Source organism: Mauremys mutica, chromosome 2 (genome assembly GCF_020497125.1).
Source record: "Mauremys mutica isolate MM-2020 ecotype Southern chromosome 2, ASM2049712v1, whole genome shotgun sequence".
Classification (NCBI taxonomy): Eukaryota; Metazoa; Chordata; order Testudines; family Geoemydidae; genus Mauremys; species Mauremys mutica.
Genome location: NC_059073.1, coordinates 75,754,251 through 75,775,394, shown reverse-complemented (window position 1 = coordinate 75,775,394; position 21,144 = coordinate 75,754,251). Strand labels below are relative to the sequence as shown.

General features: G+C 37.8%; 1 protein-coding gene across 5 annotated transcripts in view; it reads left to right on the top strand.

Annotated features, from left to right (window-relative positions):
• UBE2V2 (ubiquitin conjugating enzyme E2 V2) overlaps positions 1-6,288 on the top strand; it is a 49,044-nt gene extending 42,756 nt beyond the window's left edge. For all 5 annotated transcript variants that reach the window (XM_045004472.1, XM_045004469.1, XM_045004468.1 and 2 more), the window contains exon 4: positions 5,407-6,288. In XM_045004472.1, the coding sequence (XP_044860407.1) occupies positions 5,407-5,553 (147 nt within the window). In that variant the 3' untranslated portion in view covers positions 5,554-6,288. The remainder of the gene's footprint in view (positions 1-5,406) is intronic.
• Positions 6,289-21,144: the final 14,856 nt, after the last annotated feature.

Sequence of the window (21,144 nt, the reverse complement as noted above, 5' to 3'; positions counted from 1 at the left end):
GCTACTTCCTACCAATCTGAGGCAAGGCTACTCTAGTCCAATCTACCATAGGGTTCCCTGTTGGGTCTGGTCCCAGGTTTCTTCGGGGGCAGGATAGTGAGGGTGAGCTCCACAATGTCTCTGGGGTCTGCTCAGTCAGTTACTTCTGCTGCTGGAGGTTCCTTCATAGTCTCCCCTTGGATAGGGAGCTTGCTTCCAGATGGCTGCCCTGGCTGGCAGGCCAGTGCTCCATCCCTTCAGGCAAGGAGGCGGCTAGCTAGCCAGCTAGCTCTTGTCTTTTTACCAGCCAGCACTGTACTGAGACAGGTTCTCCTCTTTTCTCCCCCCTCCAGGACTGGTATTGGCTTCAGGAATAACGGGGTGGGACTAGCTGGGCCCAAAGGCTTTCCTTAACCTTTTCTGTGCTAGTGGGTGGTTCCATTCATCACAAAGAGTCACATTTAATGAAGTATTCTAGAACTCTGATATGCTTAGCATGCTTCACATACAACATTATAGTATTTAATGTAATAGGTTTTTTTTAATTAAATAGTTTTGGGAGTAAGAAACATTTTTTCCTGGGTATATAAAATGTACATAATGATTTAGTAACTAGTTGTATTTCAGTAGTTCCTAAAGGATCTGCTCTAAATCAGGGCCTCTTTATATTAGATCTATATATATAGATATATTAAGAGATTGTTCCTGTCCTGAAGAGCTTATGAGCAAAATAGACAAAACAGACAAGAGACATTATTGTGGAGGTTTTACTGATGGAAAACTAAGGAACTAAAAGATTTAAATGACTTGCCCAAGATCCCACAGGAAGTCTGGCAGAGACAGGAAGTGAGCCCAGATCTCAAGACCACATCTTTCCTCTCTACTTTGTGACCTAAGGTTCCATTCCATTTAAATCTCTTATAATTTCTCAGGAAAATTCCTTGTTGCCACTTTGTGAGATGTTCCCTCTTGTGACAATCTCCTGCCCACTCTCCTGACTGCCTGTTTCATAGATCAGCTCTCGTCTCCTGCCACATCCTGTTGTTCAAGGCTGTCAAATTCGTTGGAGGAGTTGGGGCATCAGTCTACTCTGTTTTATCATCAGGCAACCTTTGCTGCCCAGGCCCCATGTTTTTGTCATATGCCAGATTGTGTTGTCAGTGTGAGGCTTCCTAGCAAGGAAGGTCCTCTTCCAGAAATGTAATACAGGCATGGATCCAAATGTTGCAGTAGCAATATAGCAGGTTGTGGGATTTCTGAATGGAGAGAAACAGAGAGAGCTCTCTTTGGGGGAGGGGATCCTCAAATTCCCAAAACTAATACTTTTTAAAAGACCAAGATTGATCACTTATCCACATTGACCCTCACTTTAAAAATGCAAAAGCAGAGTTAGCAAAAATTCATTCCAGTTGCACTTCAATTCACAATATAGGCTCCTTTTCAAAAAGGTGGCCACCTATACTGAATATGCATATGAGCACTTACACTCATAGTGATCCGTTTGTATATGCAACTGCTGGATTTGTACACAGAATTTAGAAATCTAGTTTTGAAAACCTGGCCCAAATAGATGAGTAGAACTAGGCAAAACTACTTATTCTCTGTAGAGGGTGTCATGGCCATAACATAAATTATAATTTTTAATTCTGTGGGGTCTCTCCTTTTTAGAGCCTATTGTGTATCATAGATTGATAAAACACAGGTTGTGTTCTGACATACTATTTATTTTCCCATGGATTTTGAGGATGTCTGATTTTTTTTGAGTATTCTTTAACAGTCTGTTGGTATCTCATAGGATTTGCAATCACTTGTGTTTATTTAAATACCATTTACAGCTGGAAGTGTTTGTTTCTTCTTTTTAAAGACTTGGGATTTTATCAACTATAATTTTGTAAACTCTGTTGTCCAGTCATCATTTTGAATTTGTTTATACTGGGCTAAGCAGTTTGCTACTTTTTTAAAGTTATGCTATTGGAAGCATTATAAACACTGAACATTTTGCAGCATTCTTCTATAATTTATTCTATGTTTAAAAAGCATAGAAGAATTCCTTGGTTATTCTTGGATTGTGTGTAATGTTGCTGCTATTGTCATTATTTAAAGATTTATATTGGATATGCTGATAGAATAAAAATAGCTTTTGTTCTCAGTTTTCAGCTTCACTAGCCTTCAGACTTCCCTGGAAATGATGCTTCCTTATACTTGAATACAATTTTAATATAAAGTGGGTACTCCCTGTGTATCTGGTTTTGAGCATTCCTAACACTATTAGAGCCAACGAGAGAGCTGAAAAGAGAAGGCTTACTTTATAAAGGAGTATATCATAAGTAGATTGAATGTGTAATCTCTTACATGTAAAATAGGGCCTGCAATGCAGGGAATAAAACTAAGCCAAATCTTTATTGCCTGCAAGATGTGTTATGCAGCAAAAGATGATGACTTGTAGAAAATAAAGTGGCTTGAGTTAAAAATAAATATTTATTAAGTCATTTTAGTAGTAGTGTGATAGTACTGAAAATATGCTCGGCACTGTGCAGGAAGAGACAGTCCCTGCCTTAAAGATATTTGTCTGTTAGCTGAAAATCCCTAGTGAAGACCAGAAAGCCAATATTTGCACTGGTGAAAATCATTTTGCTTGAAGTTGTAATAAACTCCACCAGTGGAAATAAATAGTAGCTTTGACTGACTATATTAGAGGTGTGCTAGTGCAGCTACATTAGTGGCTGGCCACTGATAGCTGTAAATGAGGCTAGTCCCCAGTCTACACATGGCCTAAAAAGAAGATTAAACAGATAAAGTGTGGGGAAAAGGGATATACCATGCAATCAAAATGCTCATGATGAAAATGGGTATTCATCTTGTTTGTTCCACGTTTTCCTGTTTGTTTTAGATAGAAACAATCTGCAACTGCCTCTCCAGCCGTTAATTCCCCATCTAACCATCACCCATGGTCTCACAATTACGTGAAGAATTATTTTTCAAACCCACTGAAATCCCACCTAAACTGTTTCCTAATCCATGCTTGCCTATCTGGCCTCCCTTAAATCAGCAAACCTAGGTTCTTGTCCCCCTCCTGCTTCTTTATTGGAATCTTTCTCTTTCCACAGTAAGCCCCGGCCTTTGACAATCATCTATTGCAACTCATTTTTAATTCCGGTTTATAAAAATTCCCTGTCTGGTAAAACCACAACCTATTACACTTCTTTAAAATCTACCCTTCTCTCCCTCCTGATCTCCTTCCCAACCAAACCCTGTGCCCATAAAACATGGTGAGCCTGAGTTTTATTTCTGTTCTTAGTACACTTCCCTCGAACAGCCAGGTCTTTTCACTGTGCAAGTTTTCTTCCACTCTGGAATTCTTGCCTGGGGAGGGTAGTGCCTTGGACCCTATGCTGCATTGTGTGGGATATGGAGGGTGGGTTCAAATTTTGAAATGAAACTGTGATCGGGGCGGCTCTAGGAATTCCGCCGCCCCAAGCAGAGCGGCGCGCCGCGGGGCACGCTCTGGCGGTCGCTGGTCCCGCGGCTCCGGGGGACCTCTTGCAGACGTTCCTGCGGAGGATCCGCTGGTCCCGTGGCTCTGGTGGACCTCCCGCAGGCATTTCTGCGGGAGGTCCACCGGGGCTGCGGGACCAGCGGACCCTCCGCAGGCATTTCTGCGGGAGGTCCACCGGGGCTGCGGGACCAGCGGACGCTCCACAGTCATTCCTGCGGGAGGTCTTCCGGAGCCGCCCTGCCGGCAAAATGCCGCCCCAAGTGCACGCTTGGCGCGCAGGGGTCTGGAGCCGGCCCTGACTGTGATGTTACTGGGATCTGGGGCCTCAGTGGCACATTGCTTCTCGACTACTTGACGGCAATCAGGGAAGGCCTCTCCTCAATATAGTCCAGGAGGCTGGAGGGAGGAAGGGTGTATAAGAGGGGGACATTTGTGCCTTGGAGAGGGAGGTCCAGACTAGATGCTGTCCTCACCAGAACTACTACTCTGCAGCTCAGGAAGTCTCTCCTGAGATGGGGGGAAGAGAGGGGGATTTTGGAGGGGTATATTTCTTCACTGTTGTATTTCCTCTGATAGTGGATTGATTTAGTACTCATACCTGCAAACAAATGTTAACATGGGTGAAAGCTGTGTTTGCAGTCACATAGGCTCCCACCTCACTCCTCAGAAGTGCATCTCTAGATATCTCAAACATATTAAATCAAATACTTTTTTAAAATGAGCTAGTAATTATAATGGTGGTCTGACCAATGCAACTTTCAAACCTTGCTGTAAAAGATTTTTTTTTTTAAAAGGTGTTTCTTAATTGGTGCAAAAATCAATGCATAAACAACTGACTGTTGCTTTCCTTTTGCCACTGTTTTGCCTTCAGTATTTAGTTTCTTAATATTGAAAGTAATCATTGGTAATCTTAATCTCCCAGTTGCTCCTGCAAATATAAGCAGCATTATCCTCTGGGTTCTGAAACCAGGTAGCTTGAAGTTAAGTAATCTAGGTCTCATCTGGAGGTAAAGTTGCTATGGCTAGAACTTGATATTTCTGATTTTCTCATATTTTTATATTAAAAAGTAAAAATAATCTACAAAAATGTTTTATGCTGTATATACCACAAAAGAATGGAAAAGGGTGCACACATTTTCCTTTGTAGTTTACCTTTAAATTATCAAGTGATATGCAATAAAGTCTCTGTGCTTTAAGAGGTCCATAAGATTATTTATCATAAGAAACAAAGCAGAATTGAGAAATGTCCTGATATATATGGAACTTTATAAGTCAAATTACTTCACTATTTCCAGTCATATTTACTGGGAGAAGTAAAAGGCATCAGAAGGGCATATAACAACAAGCATTCAAAACAAATCACAGACAAAAGCTATTTATAGTAGGTAAATTTTCTTGTATAAAGATTTAAGCATAGAATATTGTGCAGCAAATTGCTTAATAAAGAATTGAAAGCCAATTTTGAGAAAACCACATATTGCATGTTGGTGCTGTAATCAAGTAATACGTTAATATGATTGTTCTGTTTAAATGTTTTATTGCAACATTTAGTAAAGAACTTTCGTTATGATGGATAAAAACCTCCCTAGTTTAAGATATGGCCCCAATTTTGCAATGAGCTCTCCATAGATTGACTTTCTCTTTGCCCACCCTCTCCCCCACCATTGAAGTTGATGTTGTTGAGCATGCTATGCAGGGGTCCAGCTGTGTGGGTCTCACTGCAGGACCTGAATTTGTGTGTAAGTATGCGCTAAGCATTCATTATAAATATTTTATGTATTTATAACACAGTTGGGAAGTGCTGAAGAGATTGCAACATATGCTACCATTTCTTAAGTTATTAAGTAAACTAAAACTAATTCTGTAGGAATTTTGTATTTTATGGTACAAAAACATTGTCCTTATTTAACTTGTGCTGTCTTTCTTTGCAGGTGGATACACGGAGCATACCAGTGTTAGCAAAATGGCAAAATTCTTATAGCATTAAAGTTGTACTTCAAGAGCTAAGACGTCTAATGATGTCCAAAGAAAATATGAAGCTTCCACAACCTCCAGAAGGACAAACTTACAGCAATTAATTTTAGCTGATTCTCAAACTTCTGTCTTAAAACAACCACCTTCTACTCATATTAATGTCTTGATTAAATCTCACAATGCAAACCACCCACACATTAAAAGAATTTCAGCTGGTATACATGACCTGGACATTTGTAAGAATATATATAATATATGTACGCCCAGTATGTTTTTAGGCACTATGGGAGGAAAAAAAGGCAGCACAATTAATTTTTTTCTCTTATCAAGACACTGTCATTTAAGCATAAGCCTGAAGTAGCTTAAAATTGAAATTCAGGTTTTACAAGATGAAAGCATGACAGAAAGTGTCAGATTGCTGTGGATTAATGTATGTTTCAGAAAATTAATCTCTCAAGAAGAAAAATTATAAATGGCATGCTTTATCCATCTGGCTTAGTTAAAAGAGCTGCAGTTAAAATTGTTTTAAAGTAGCAGGTAAAGTGAATACTGTTGCTCATCTTGTTTAATTTTTGCTAAGGTGTGGGTGCCGACTACTATTAGTGTCACAAAGTATGTTCAGGATTGTTTTGATACCTGTATTTATAAAAGGGGGGAATGGATTCTGTTAAGCGGCTCCTGTGTGTTACATGTAATGGACATGGCAAATATTTGTTTACAGTCTTTGTTCTAATAAACAATGCATTTAAGTTTTAGTGAAACAAACAAAGGAAATAGGTGTATGGATATGTGATTGAGATTAAAGTTAGTCTTAAAATGTAAATAAAATGTGGAAAGTATCCTCTGAAGCTGTGCCATTTCTATAATAATGTAATATATGTATAGTACCTTGCAGAGGTAGCAAAAAGTTAAACACAATGTAGCAGTGGGTCTACATGCACTTTTTATTCTTACCACTATTTCTATACACTTATTTTATTTGATAACTGAAGGTATTGGGATTATTGCAGAGGAGCAAATAATATGCAGTTACACTTGTTTGGACAAACTTGCAGTTCAAAACCCTTTTTTAAAAAAAAATTATTTTAAGTATTCATTCTAGAAATGACATTAATTAGGCCACTTGGCCTAAGCAACTCCAGAGCAATTTCTAAACTGGACTGCTGAAATTCTGTCCTGCTTCTGTCTTTTCATCCTTGGAACCATCTTCTGCAGCTGCTACTTTGTTTTTCCATGTCATGTTTTTTTTCCCCTGCACTTATTTTAACCGCTTTTTAAAAATCTTCAAGCTAGTTTCCTTTTTGTTCTGTCTCACTTTCTCCTTACCCCAGCAACACATAAATGAGAGACGTCAGGCCTTATCATTTTTATTAAAACATCTTGTACTACTGTTAAGAACCGTGTGGACATGCTGTATTTATCCATCTGCATTCCATGCTTCAAGTGCCAATGGTGCAATTTCACTGGTTAGAATGAATTCTGCCCCTTCAACAGTGAATTCTCCCCCTTCTAATTTTACTTATTCCTTTCTCACTATAGTTGTAGTTGGTGACATCCATGGGTTAGTTCTGCTATAGGTTTCTCAATATTGTTCATGTTACCTTACTGGAAATGAGACACTCTAATGTCTTGTGTGGAAAATGCAAAGATTTGTCCAGTTTACTAAAAAAAATTGTAACCTTGGGACTAGGTCACTGACTTGTCATTCAAAACTTCATCAGTAATTCTCTTGAAAAAACGAATTTAAGCAAAAGTCAACAGCCAGGGAACTTTCAAGTTTGGTATCCTTATTGTCTATCCCTAATATGAAGAAAAAATTATAAGAAAAGCAATAAACTAAGCTTTTTTTTTTTGATAGAAAGTTTTAGGTGGTGGTTGTCAGTAGAGGAAGGCTGTATTTGAGAGTCCTTAAACACATCTGACACATTTCCAGAGTTCACTCAGTGAAATGATAGCTGTCAGCTACCTCATGTCCATGTTATAGAACACATCACAGTATATGACGGAAAATTTGACTGAAGTGATTTCACCACTATGTATTCCTATTCCCTAATTTTAAATTAATTTAGAAGTTTTGGATTCCGCTAAATAAACTTTCATTATGCTAGCACTGCTAGTCTATATGTAATCTGTTAAAATAGAAATGGAACTATTCAGCTCAGAGAAATAAATGTTAACTTTCAGGAATCTCTCTTTAGATTAAATAACTGGAAGAGATTGAGATACATTGCCAGACTCTCATATGGTTGGTGACATGATTAACAGACAACTAGTGTGAGTGCGGAGCCATTGAGAAACTATCTCACTCTTCACTGAGTTGCTGAATATAGAAAAGTGTTGGCTTTCTGTTTGCACCACATGTTGTCCAAGTTAACTGTGCAATGTCTATTCCTCCTCCTTTGTTCTTCAATTATGGATCTCTGTGGAAATCTGCATGCCAGATACAGTTTTGAGAACAAGATCCATTTTGCATGTTGCAAACAAGCTGCACTTGATTTTCAAATAGCCACGCTGGTTGTACAAAGGGTTAGCTACAAAACCACTCATAATGAAATCTAAGCAGGGCAATTTTGAAGCAATATCCCCCTTGTCCTATTGAAAAAAGGCCAGAGTTGTAGGATTGTATAGTTTATCATTAAATAAACTCTAAAAATGGCCATAGATTATTGTACCTACGTCAATAGGTGAGACCCTTAAGGATGATTTCCTACTATGAAAGGATTCAAAACATAACTGCTCGTCCTCCAATTAGGTCACATTATGGTTTGATAAGTCATTTTTTGTCTGGTAATTTATTTTCTGTGCTTTTTGGGGGGTAACTCTATAAACCAGGTTTTAAAAAATGTATTACTATGTTAGTATTATGATATAATAGGATTTTTAAACATGGGTTTCCAATGGTTAGTGATTTGTAATTTAATAAAAAAAAGTTTGCCTTTTTTGTAAGTACAATATTAGGGTAAATAGAGCACCAATTTAAAACAAACCACATGGGGGAGAAAAATCAGAAGCGCCACCTGTAGTGCATTTTCAAATTATGTTGGAGAATTGGTATAATAGAAGTGATTTTTAACTGGAATTTAAACGTGTGCTGTACTCTGATACCTAGCAAATGTGCTAAATTAAATTCTGGGTAAATGCATAACAGGAGAAAAATTTACATATGCTGTATTAATTTCATGTAGTGTAGTGACTTACTGTTTAAAATTTAATGAGCTGCCCTTTATTTCTACTACCTGTGCTATTTCTAATATTCTGTATTCTTTTACATTTTGCAAGAAAGTGCAAAGTATTGATATAATGCCTGATTCTACAACATGCCTGGTGCACTCAAATCCCCTTAAAGTCAATGGTATTTGAGGAAGTGTATGTAGCACCTTGCAGGGTTGGACCAAGAGTGAGAGTCCTTAAACTATTGTAAAAAGAGGGATATGGATGCCCAGCCAGCCTTAAATGTTCATTGTTACTGTGAATACATGTAAAAATTATGATTAGGACTGTCAATTAGTTACAGTTAACTCACGTGATTTAACTAAAAAAAAATTAATCATGATTTAAAAACGTAATTGCCGCTTTAATCATACTGTTAAACAATAGAATACTAATTGAAATTTTAATAAAATATTTGTGGATGTTTTTCTACATTTTCAAATAGTGATTTCAGTTACAACACAGAATACAAAGTGTACAGTGCTCATTTTATATTATCTTTGATTACAAATATTTCCACTGTAAAATGATAAACAAAAGAAATAGTATTTTTCAATTCACCTCATACAAGTACTGTTGTGCAATCTCTATCGTGAAAGTACAATTTACAAATGTAGATTTTTTTGTTACATAACTGCACTCAAAAACAAAACATTTGTAAAATTTTAGAGCCTACAAGTCCACTCAGTCCTACTTCTTGTTCAGCCAGTCGATAAGACAAACAAGTTTGTTTACATTTACAGGAGATAATGCTGCCTGCTTCTTATTTACAATGTCACCAGACAGTGAGAACAGGCATTTGCATGGCACTCTTATAGCCAGCATTGCAAGGTATTTACATGCCAGATATGCTAAACATTCATATACCACTACTGGCTTTGGCCACCATTCCAGAGGACATGCTTCTATGCTGATGATGCTAGTTTAAAAAAAATGCATTATTTAAATTTGTGACTGAAATCCTCTGGGTGGAGTGGAGAGGGGGATTGTATATCTGCTCTGTTTCACCCGCATTCTGCCATATCCTTCATGTTATAGCAGTCTTGGATGATGCCCCAGCACATTTTGTTCGTTTTAAGAACACTTTCAGTGCAGATTTGACAAAATGCAAGAATGTACCAATGTGAGATTTCTAAAGATAGCTACAGCACTTAACCCAAGGTTTAAAAATCTGGAGTGCCTTCCAAAATCTGAGAGGGATGAGGTGTGGAGCATGCTTTCAGAAGTCTTAAAAGAGCAACACTCCGATGCGGAAACTACAGAAACTGAACAACCAAAAAAGAAAATCAACTTTCTGCTGGTGGCGTCTGACTGAGATAATGAAAATGAACATGCTTTGGATCATTACTGAGCAGAACCCATCATCAGCATGGACATGTTCTCTGGAATGGTGGTCGAAGCATGAAGGGGACATACGGATCTTAACTGCATCTGGCACGTAAATATCTTGTGACACCAGCTACAACAGTGCCATGCCAAACACCTGTTCTCACTTTCAGTTGACATTGTGAACAAGAAATGAGCAGCATTATCTCCTGCAAATGTAAACAAAATTGTGTGACCAGTTGACTGAACAAGAAGTAGGACTGAGTGGACTTGTAGGATCTAAAGTTTTACATTGTTTTATTTTTGAATTAAGTTTTTTTGTACATAGTTCTACATTTGTAAGTTCAACTTTCATGATAAAGAGATTGCACTACAGTACTTGTAATAGGTAAATTGAAAAATACTGTTTATTTTGGTTTTAAAAAGTGCAGATATTTGTAATAAAAAATAAAGTGAGCACTGTACACTTTGAATTCTATGTTGTAATTGAAATAATATTTGAAAATGTAGAAAACATCCAAAATATTTAAATAAATGGTATTCTCTTTTGTTTAACAGTGCTATTAATTGAGATTAATTTTTAACTGTTTGGCGGCCCTAATTATGATTAATGGAGTGTGTGGGTGACATGCGGCCAACATTACAATGCAAGTAATGTATTTTGCCCTAAAACCAAATTGTAATTTACAATAAGATAAATATTTGGATTATTAATTGGATACTTTTAAATGTGTGGGGGTTTGATATACTTAGGTGGAAATGTATTTCCCCACTGCAACAGCATCTGGGAACATTTAAGTAATCGGAACAATAGAGCAAATATGTGGGACCTGATTCTCTGCTTAACCACTGCTGCAAAGGGACTGTAAAACTGACCATCTGAGAATTCTGCCAGTATTGAGGCAGTTTAGAAGCGGTACACTAGCCCCTTGCAGCTCCTGATGTAGGCAGTATGGCCAAAATATGTCTACACTCTTGCTAATCTCAGCTGCAAAGGTACTGCAAAGATTGCTTAAAGCTAGCTTTGGCCTATCCTCTGTTTGTTCAGGTCCCACGCAAAGTGCATTCCAGCCAGACCCTCAAAGGGCCATAATATTTTGATGCAGTATTCATAAGAAATGCAGCTCTAAAGAATCTGTTTTCAAAATATTCTAGGAATTTAGGAATTGCCATATCAGAAGGGGGCAATGGTCCATTTTAGTCCTCTCCAATAGTAATATATGCTTCAGAAGGATTTTTCAAGCCCCTGAAATGTACCTCAATATCCTGAGACAGGCATGCACACTTTTTTCTGAACTGATTTGGTGATCACTTTATTCTCTAAAACATGATGCTTGATAACTTGTGTTTTGTATCACAAGATGCTTCTTGGCATTCCTGCTGAACAATTTTTGTAGATTTCAGACTTTCCTTTTCTGTTGCAGACCTGATTGGTTTTGGGCTGAAATGACCCAAGGCATACGTCATGTCCAAATGTTGAAAACATAAAAGTAACTTATATGTGCTTCCAAGTTGGGAGAAAATACAGGAAAGGATCACATATGGCCAAGGAAAGACTATACATTTCATTAGTTAATATTCAACCATGCCCACTACAGGTGTTGCATTTCTATTTTTATCTTTTTTGAGACACTAATATTACTCTTTCTATAAGAATGAAAGTGATGTGTTCAGTGGTTAAAATCAGCAACTTTTTTATTTTGGTGGTGGTACCATTATTTATTTTTAAAAAATACAGTGTATTTAACGCATCTGTATTCTTCAACTATAATGCTAAACTGTTACAAATGAATATAGTTACTTATTAATCCATAGAATGAAATTGTCATACCTGCTCTTTAAGTAGCATCCTCCTGTTTAAGTAGTTTCATTGATTTTTTTTTAATTTTGTTAGCATTTTAAAAAATGATGAAATGTAAAGCAAAATCACTTTTATTATTTATGCTGTTGTCAAACTCTATAAACAGATAACCTAATGGATGATGGTGAGATAGTGCCTGATTAACCATTATTTGGGATTTCCTGATGTTAAGTGCTAATGCATTTTTTCTATACTAATTTATGACTTTCCATCATTTCTTATGGAAACAACCCAACCTCCTGCTTTTAATATATACAGTATGTATAATATATAAACATGGTTTGTAGTGTGCATATATACTCTACATCACAGATAAAAATGCATGTTGTAGATCATATTTACCCCAAAATACCCCTAAGGAGGAGTTATGTAGACATAACCAAGGAAGATGTTTTCATCAGCTGCATTCTGTGTGTACTTTTTTCTCTCCACAGTGATTCTTAAATTATGGATATATAAGTAAGTAATTTAGTATGTTGGGTGTTTTCATTATGCGATAGGGTCATTCAGAGGGTATGCAACTCTTTTTAAAAATGCATCAGTGGAAGAAAATAAAAGGTAGACTGGTTCCCTCTTGTTTTAGCTGGATAAAGATTCTCTAGGAAGTGAGCCTGGTGGCTGTAAAGGCAGCTGTTACTGCCTGGACAGTCTTCATTGAAAGTAGCAAAGAGTCCTGTGGCACCTTATAGACTAACACCCACGAAAGCTCATGCTCCAATACGTCTGTTAGTCTATAAGGTGCCACAGGACTCTTTGCTACTTTTACAGATCCAGACTAACACTACTATCCCTCTGATACTTGACAGTCTTCATTGAGAAGACATTGAGTTGAATCTTACGCAACAGACCTCGAAAATTCAATTTCTGTCATCCAACATTAAGAAGAACGAAATACTCTGTATTTAGGATGAGCAGCTGAAAAAAGTAGAATTAGGGAATTTTGCAGCTTTTCATAGAATCATAGAATATCAGGGTGGGAAGAAACCTCAGGAGGTCATCTAGTCCAGCCCCCTGCTCAAAGCAGGACCAATTCCCAACTAAATCATCCCAGCCAGGGTTTTGTCAAGCCTGACCTTAAAAACCTCTAAGGAAGGAGATTCCACCACCTCCCTAGGTAACCCATTCTAGTCCTTCACCACTCTCTGAGTGAAAAAGTTTTTCCTAATATCCAACCTACACCTCTCCCAAAAATGGAAGTCTCCTTCGAGCCAGAATCAAACCAGTGACCTAAGGATTTCTACAGGCAGCTCCTCTACAGTCCTCCACTCTACCAGCTGAGCTATCAAAGGGACAGAGAGAAAATCCAATCACATGAGGTGGCATCACTTTGAGAGAGAGAGAGAGAGAGAGAGAGAGAGAGAGATATTCAAATACCCATTTTATCAGTCTAGAGTCACAGACTTTATATAAAGAAATATGGTGCCCAGAGGCCTCTGAAGGCCTTGTATCCCTTGTGGAAAGCAAACAGTTGATTAGGAAGCAAAACTCCAAAACGTAACTTTCAAGATTGGGCCTAATAACCTGTGAATTTCTCACGGTAAAAAATGAATATCCTGAAAGTAGCAAAATCATAAAACAAAATTGTTACAGGAGGGTAACTTGTGTGTTCTTATCCAAACTATTCTATTATCTTTGACAAATTTTTTTTAACTCAATTTCAGTCAACTCTGAGATGGATATTTTTGGCAGCAGTTCAGTACTCAGCCATATTTTAAAGGAACATACCTATTTTTTGAGGGTTTTTGTTTTTTGTCTTATATATAGATACACTGGTCAGTTTTGCACATTTCAGGAAGATCCTGACATTGGGGGTTGCAGGTATCTGGAGCAGAGGTCATTGGTGGTGGGCTGCCTTTCACAGGAAACAAGGTTCCCCTTATATAGTCTGCTTGTGCGTGTTTCAAAGGAAAAAGTAAAGCAATTCTCAGTGTTGGATTAAAGGTCTTCTGAATAGGCTGTTCTGTGACTCTAGACTGATAAAATGGGTATTTGAATTCCCTCATTCTGATGCACCAGAAAAATAGTGCATTCTATTTGTGGCACCTCATTAAAATAACTCCTTTAAATGTTTTCCCCTGGCAGAAGGTTAAATACTTAACGTATCATGTTTGCTGAGGATGGACAAAAATGCATATATGAAATGAGGAGAGAGAGGAAAAAATTGTTTGTTTTCCATGTTTGTCCTATTTATAATTTCAGCATACATTACTAAATACTATAACGGGCCATAAACAAAAGAGACACTAACAATAATATGCAAGAAAGTTGCTTAGAGCTTTTGGGTGCCCTCTGAGATTGATGGGAAGAATCCTGTTGACTCAATGAACATTGAATCAGGCCCTGAAGATATAAAGATACCCTCTGTTCAGTTCAAAACTGAATGAAATAGGTTGCTAGGCATCACAATAATAGGCTTTCTTATGTGTAATTAATTATTCAGACTGCCAATACGTTAGGCAAATAGTCTAAACTAATCAGATTAACTGGTTTTCAATATCTTCTATAAAGATCAAAGCTTAAATTTAGCCATATTGTGTTTCTCTGATATAATTTAGAATGAAGCAGTTATCAATACTGGAGATGATGAACTTGAAATTTGAATGTTTAGAGTGGTATGATTTTCAGAATGATGAGCATCCACAGCTCCTGCTGACTTCAATGAATTGAATTTGACTGTATCTAATTTAGAGCCAATGTAGAGAACTGAGCACCAGGTCATGAGCTCATGGTAGCCGAGCTGAACATGTGTTGGTGCATTTTGAAAGGTTGCAGTTTTTTCATAGCATGTGGCTTCATTCGTAGTTTTGAGTATGAATTACAATAATCCAGACCAGAGCTCATGAAAATGTAGATCATAGTGGCCAAATCTGTGGCTGATAGGATGCAGTACAACCTTTCGGCTAGTCACAAGTAGGTGTTTAGCTATTTAGGCATCAAAAAGGACCCCAAGGCTGCTAGATCAACTTAACAATCCGAGGACAGATGCCCTCATTGGTAGGAAGTGCTGTTGAGTACTCGAGTTCTTTGAGGGACTTCACTCTTCCTAGTAGTATCACTTCTGTCTTGATGCTAGATTCAGCCTTAGCATTAGCCAGCTGCTCAATGTACTGTTTTCAGCAAAACATTGAAAAAAATAGAAGCTCTTTGGGGCAGAGGCTGTCTTTTTGTTCAGTGTTTGTACAGTGCCTAGCACAATGGAGTCCTGTCTATGACTGTGACTCATATGCGTTATGATAACACAAATTAATAGTAGTGCTGTTTACGTATGACATGAAGGAGAATATAGAGCTGGATGTCTTGGTGTGTTTCCGGCACTTCAGGCAGTGTTGTCTTCAAAGTCTTGCCATGGCACTATGCAGATATTGAATAACACGGGGAGAGGATTGAGTCTTGTGGGAGACTCCGTGAGGAAGGCTTGGGAGGTGAACTAGCATTTTCCCATAACAACCCTCTAAATTCAATCTGAGAGGAGGGACCTGACCCATTTTCCATTCATCTCTTCCGTCTTTCAGAGGTAGGACAGGAATATTTGGATTTCAGCATTATTAAATCTGCAGTGAGGTCCAGCAAGATGAATTTGGCACATTTCCCTTGGCTGCGGACAGGAGAAAGTCACCCCCGAAGAGCAACAAGTGCTCTCTGTGCCCTAGCCTGAAGCTTGAGGGAGAAGAATCTAAGATACTGACTAGAGATGATATTTTTGCTAGATTCTTGATTAACTTTCTTTAAAAAGGGAGGCTAGACATTAAGTGATTTGAGTGATGGCTTCTTTAGCACTGCTTAGACTTCCATGTTTTTACATGGATGACAGATTCCTCTTGTTAATAGGGGCCCCATGAGGTCTGTTTGTCTTTTACAATCCAGGAAAGGCAAGTGTTGCAGGTGGTGGTTCTGATTAGAATGAGTACTTCCTTAGCTACTATTTGCATGACTGGGCTGAAATCTCGTGAGGAAGGTTTTTGGTCCTATGACTAGTTCCCCTTGATGGCCCTGAGGCTTTCCCAGATAGAACCTCTTTCTGGAAAAAATTGTGTTCCCAGATTGAATAGAGACTGTCTGGTTTACAAGCAATTTACAGTTACTTTAATTTTTGTTTTCTAAACGTTTTTTCCTCTTTACTTTCTGTTAGCATGACTGTCCAAACCAAAGTACTTTCTACCAAACCAGAAAAATCTCTGATCTGCCCTGTAGTATTGCCCTGAAGCAGTACATATTATTTGCAATATTTAAACTTTATGCTCATACCAAAAGTGTTCATTTAACCATGTATTTATATAAAATTCAGCATCATGTGTGAAACTCCACAGGATGCAAATTTTTACCACAAATGCAAAGATTCATGTCTGATTTTTTTTTCCTTCCTCAAAAAATATGGTTTGCCATTTGAAATACTGGAAGAACCTGGTTGCAGATTTTCATGCTATTGTGATTTTTGTAGATGTTTCTAGATAATGAGATGTTTTTGTCACTATTATTGATGATATTTACATTTTTCTGTTAAACCGTCACTCAGAATATGGGTATTTAACATTGATTTGTTATTTTTAAATCCCATAATAATCTTAACCTGATTGGTAATGTAACAGATTGGGTTTTTAGTGACATCTTGAATAGATAGAATATAAAATTCAAGCGCTCCATTAAACCGTTTTGCTTTCAATCTGTCAGAGTTATATAAGCTTCTCATGCTACTGACTGATAGTGATGAACAATACTTCCCAGCATTTTAAAAAAAATACAATATAGTTGAAAACATACTGGATTATCTCCTTGAATTTGATTGAAACTTCCTTGTTATACAAATAACATAACAAAGTTGCATATCAATCTCCAGTGCTCCATTGTATTCAGAAATTAATTCCACATTCCTTTTGTGATCTATGATCTAGAATGTATGGGTATAATGATGTACAATTACTATTATCTGTATTACAATAGTGCCCAAGGAAGACTATATGCATTGTTTTGCTAGACATAAAGGCATGATCCCTGCCTGCCCAATTCTTATAATTTAAGAAGATAAATGATATATGGCAGGCGAGGGAGATGGATACTATTAAGTATATACAGTTTTTATATGTACACTATATGTTTCTTAGAAAACATCTCACCTATGTTGATTTGAACTGGGGTGCCAAGCAACTGAGCAAGTGTCTGGTGTCTGTACACCTTCCAATACAGAGAGCTGAAATTCCACAGGAGAGTCACCTAGATAAAATGGCAACTGGGCACTTCATACCTACATAGAGAGCTGTTGGTGTGACTCAGAACTATGAGAGTGAACCTTGAGTGGTTCAATATGACCTAAATCAAAAATTAGAATTATAGCCTAGTAATCAGGAGTTATAATGTGTAATAAATCTTTTTGTTTAATGTCTGGAACCTGTTTTATTTCTATATTTTCAAAGTGAACATGCAAAATCATGGCAACAGAACATATATGCAAATCAAGAGTGAATTACCCCCACCACCACCACACATAGACTAATGTTGGCAGTAGTCCATCAACTTCCTTTTCCCACCAACTGGCAAGACTGTCCCACAGTTGCTTGGCCATATCAACTCACCCATCCACCACACCCCACTAATGGTTTAGATCAGTGAGTAGCAGTAGTTCAAGTGCCTCTTTACAGGTCTGCCTCCAGTCCCGAGAGAAGTGCTTTGCCTGGAGCTTAGCAATTCAGCTTTGTTAAGGTGTTGGGTATGCAGGGCCTCACCGGAGCCCATTCAGCTGTCTGTCCTCTGTGTTACCTCTAAATGAGAAGTTTTCTCAATCTGCATTATCATTTGCTGCAGAGCCCATATGTGAATGGGACACAAGAGAACTTAGGATCCTAGCTTCTCGGAAATGAGCTCCTTCCTCACTCTGTGAGCAGAGTAACCCCCAAAATCCAAGTTCATGTATATTTATGGTGATGCCAAGTGTCTGTAAAGGAATTATGGGTAAATAGCCTATGCAAATGAAGCTCTCTGTGGCAGCACTTTTTCCTTCTGGGGATTCTGACCTTAAGGTTACACAAGCACATCTTCATTCTCCTGCCAGAAATCTCTCCTCTGCTCTATTGTGAAGGATTTCAACATCTAATATTGTGGAGACAATGATGGTAGAATTCACCAGTCACCACCTTCCAGAATTCAGTAGAGGAGTCAGCTTTGTAGGATGGCCTCAGACCAAGGAGAGAGTTCCCAGCATGGATTTTGAAGAAGAGAATCTGTCATAGAAGGCAGTAGAGCTCTTCTTCCTCATTCATACTATGCAAGACAAAGATGTGTACCCTAAGGACCTTTGTTGAATAAAAGGGAAAATTCATGCTCACCCATGTTAGAAAAAGCAAAGTAGATGGTTTAATTGTCTAATCATGAGGTTTGAAACATCTAGACTCTTTGGGACTCAAGTTTGAGTTCTGACATGAATGAAAAAGTCCTTCATCCTCCCAGTGGAGATCAAACTGAGCTCCGTGCAGTGACTTTGATCCACAAGAAAGAAATTTCTTAATTAAAAATTTCCATAGGCTCATGTGGAAGCATATTACAGGGCCTAACCAGCCCTTCAAAGAACTGCCTATCTGAAGGAATTAAGCAGAGTTTTAATTTCAGAAAAGGGACATAAAAACATGGGCTAACTCAGAGGCCCTCGAATGCACTACCCCCCTGTATTGGTAGACAAGCCCTTTCAAAGTGTTGAATGTTCTCTGTTGCATTACATTTTTTGCATCTGCACCACACAATAAGGTGGCTTCATTAATTTGCCACACAGTTCACCGGCTTTTGGAGGGGTTATGTCTAGATTTAAGTCTGATTGGAAAAGGGGTTGTGAGCCTAAAACTCCACCTGGCACCTCAGAAGAGCAAAGAGTAGAGCTCAGCCACACAAATACAGGAGATTGACTGACTGTCTCTCTGTTCTATGAGATCATGTAGATATCATCTGTTGTGTAAACCAAAAGGTAAACTTGGAATGAGGCATATTTATGCCATCTGTGAGGAACAGCTTGATTTTTAGCCTGATCCCCTTTCTCCAGCATTTAAGTTATTTAGGTATGTTCCACTCATTTCTATGCCTGTTCAGTAGATTTTTATCTTCATATACACAGTATGAACACTATTATATACAGGGCCATTTGTACACACAAATGTAACTCTCAAAATATTTATATATTGTATAAAATTTATATATATATGCGCATACAAGATGTACATAAATACATCGGGTGAAATCGAGTGTCTCCACTGACGTCAATGGGTAGTTTTCTTTTTCTTTACACTCTCTCCTACTGCCCTCCTCCCCATTTTGAGTTTGGAGCAGAATTATAAATCCAAGCAAAAACAGCACACAAATTTTAGTATTTAATGATAACATACGTTTTATCACTCTGTGGAGGAGCAAAGCCAAGAGCTTGGCTACTTGTGCTCATTAAAGACCCTAATATTCTTTAGGTAAACATCAGCTGAATTCTAACTCAGATTATTGTTATGCCTCCCTAAATTGTGCCTGCAGTTTCAATTGGAAAAATATTCTTCACTCTTTTTGCTCTGAATTGTTGCATAGTGTTTGTGTGCTGCTAAATAACTGCTGGGTTCCCTCAAGTTGGCTGTATTTCAATGGTGTTGATGTAATAGCTCCTTGTTATCATAGCGTTGTCAAGAATACCTCATGTATTGCTAATGCACCCATTGCTGTGGTATCCCAGCACCAAAGACACAAATTAAGGATAGCACTAACATTTTTCCTAAAGGGACCTCATTCTCCACCTCTCTGACTATTCTCCTTTTTCTCAGGGTTTGAGAGAAGGTCACAATTTGTTATAATCTGTAAAGTGCTTTTGAAAGTCTTGGAAGCAAAGGACCAATATAACACTCAGATACTAGAGCAATGGACACATGGTATAAGAACCTAGGTGGATAGATAATGCAGATGTGAGATCATTATCAAATATAAGACGTATCTGACTTTCATGCATTTCTTCCAGTTAACCAGCAATCACACTTAGTGATTCTTCTTACCCCAGCCATTTAACACTCATCACTTGCAGCCTGACCAGGAAGCATTCATGCAAAATCTGAAGAAATCTGCTGTAACTTTTCCATATTATCTCATTGCAGAGCCAACAGTATATAGCAGCTGGAATGTAGCAGATCTATCCTCCTCTGTCCTGTTATGAATTACCAAAAGCCTGCACCACAGAAGGCAAGCACACAGTATTGTTACTTTATTTTCTGTTTACAGTAAATATTTCTGATCTACTGAAGTATATGCAGACTGGTCTGCTCTCATCTGACAATATGTTCTCATAAAAATGCCCCTACAGCGTGGTTGTGCTATGCTGATTTCTGGTGGTCTTTTCTCCCTTTTATTAAGTTCACCTCAGACCTGTTTGCCAGGGTAGAAATACATTTCAGGATTTAATGAGAGTCTCAGTTGAGCATTTTTCTTTAATAGAAAAAAGAAAACAAATAATTAAATATAAATAGAAAAACCAAGAGATACTTTTGTTGCTGAGGGAACATTTACTGTGTATTTAGAGGAGCAAAGAATCTTATGAATTTGTGTTGTAGAGTTAATTTGTTCAAGAATGAAAATTTTCAACCCTCTTTACTTGTGCCATTTAAGTCATTTTTAAAGAAATGCTCATATAATTTTCAAATGTTAAAAACCAGAAAGCATTCCAATTCATTTCAATGACCATTCTAGGGGTTTGAAAGAGCTTTAACACTCATTGTGCTCTACTCTCAAGATTGTACATGATTTGTGATTAAGTATGTAGGCAGATGTTGGTGATGAATTTAAGTGAAATGAGAGATACAGTTCAGTAGTTTATAATTAAGCATGTGCCTGAGCTGAACACCTTCAGTGTTTGGGGATGTTTGGATCAAAAGCTGAATTCTGTAGCATGGACCTGTTTATGCTTATATCAGATGCAACCTTTTTATGGACAATGCATGCACAGTACGGAGGGTTCAATGTATTACGTCAAATGCTTCAGCATTCTATGTATTTTTATTGTATGTTTACATGAGTTAACTAAGACTTTTGAAGAACCCAACACGTGTACAGTTGACATTTTACAAAAAATCTCCCTTTTTAAAGTCATCTTCACTTGAACAGTCACTGAGGAAAAGCTAGAATTATTTCTGACTTACCAATCCACAACTAAGTCCCTCTACGTCAAGTGAATTCTTTTCCAATTCTAGTTCATACAAGCTCTCAGTGACACAAACAAGCCAGATCTATGTACGGGCACAACAAACCAAACCCAAAACATAAATCAGCCGGTCTCTGCTGAACAGGTAGAGTACAC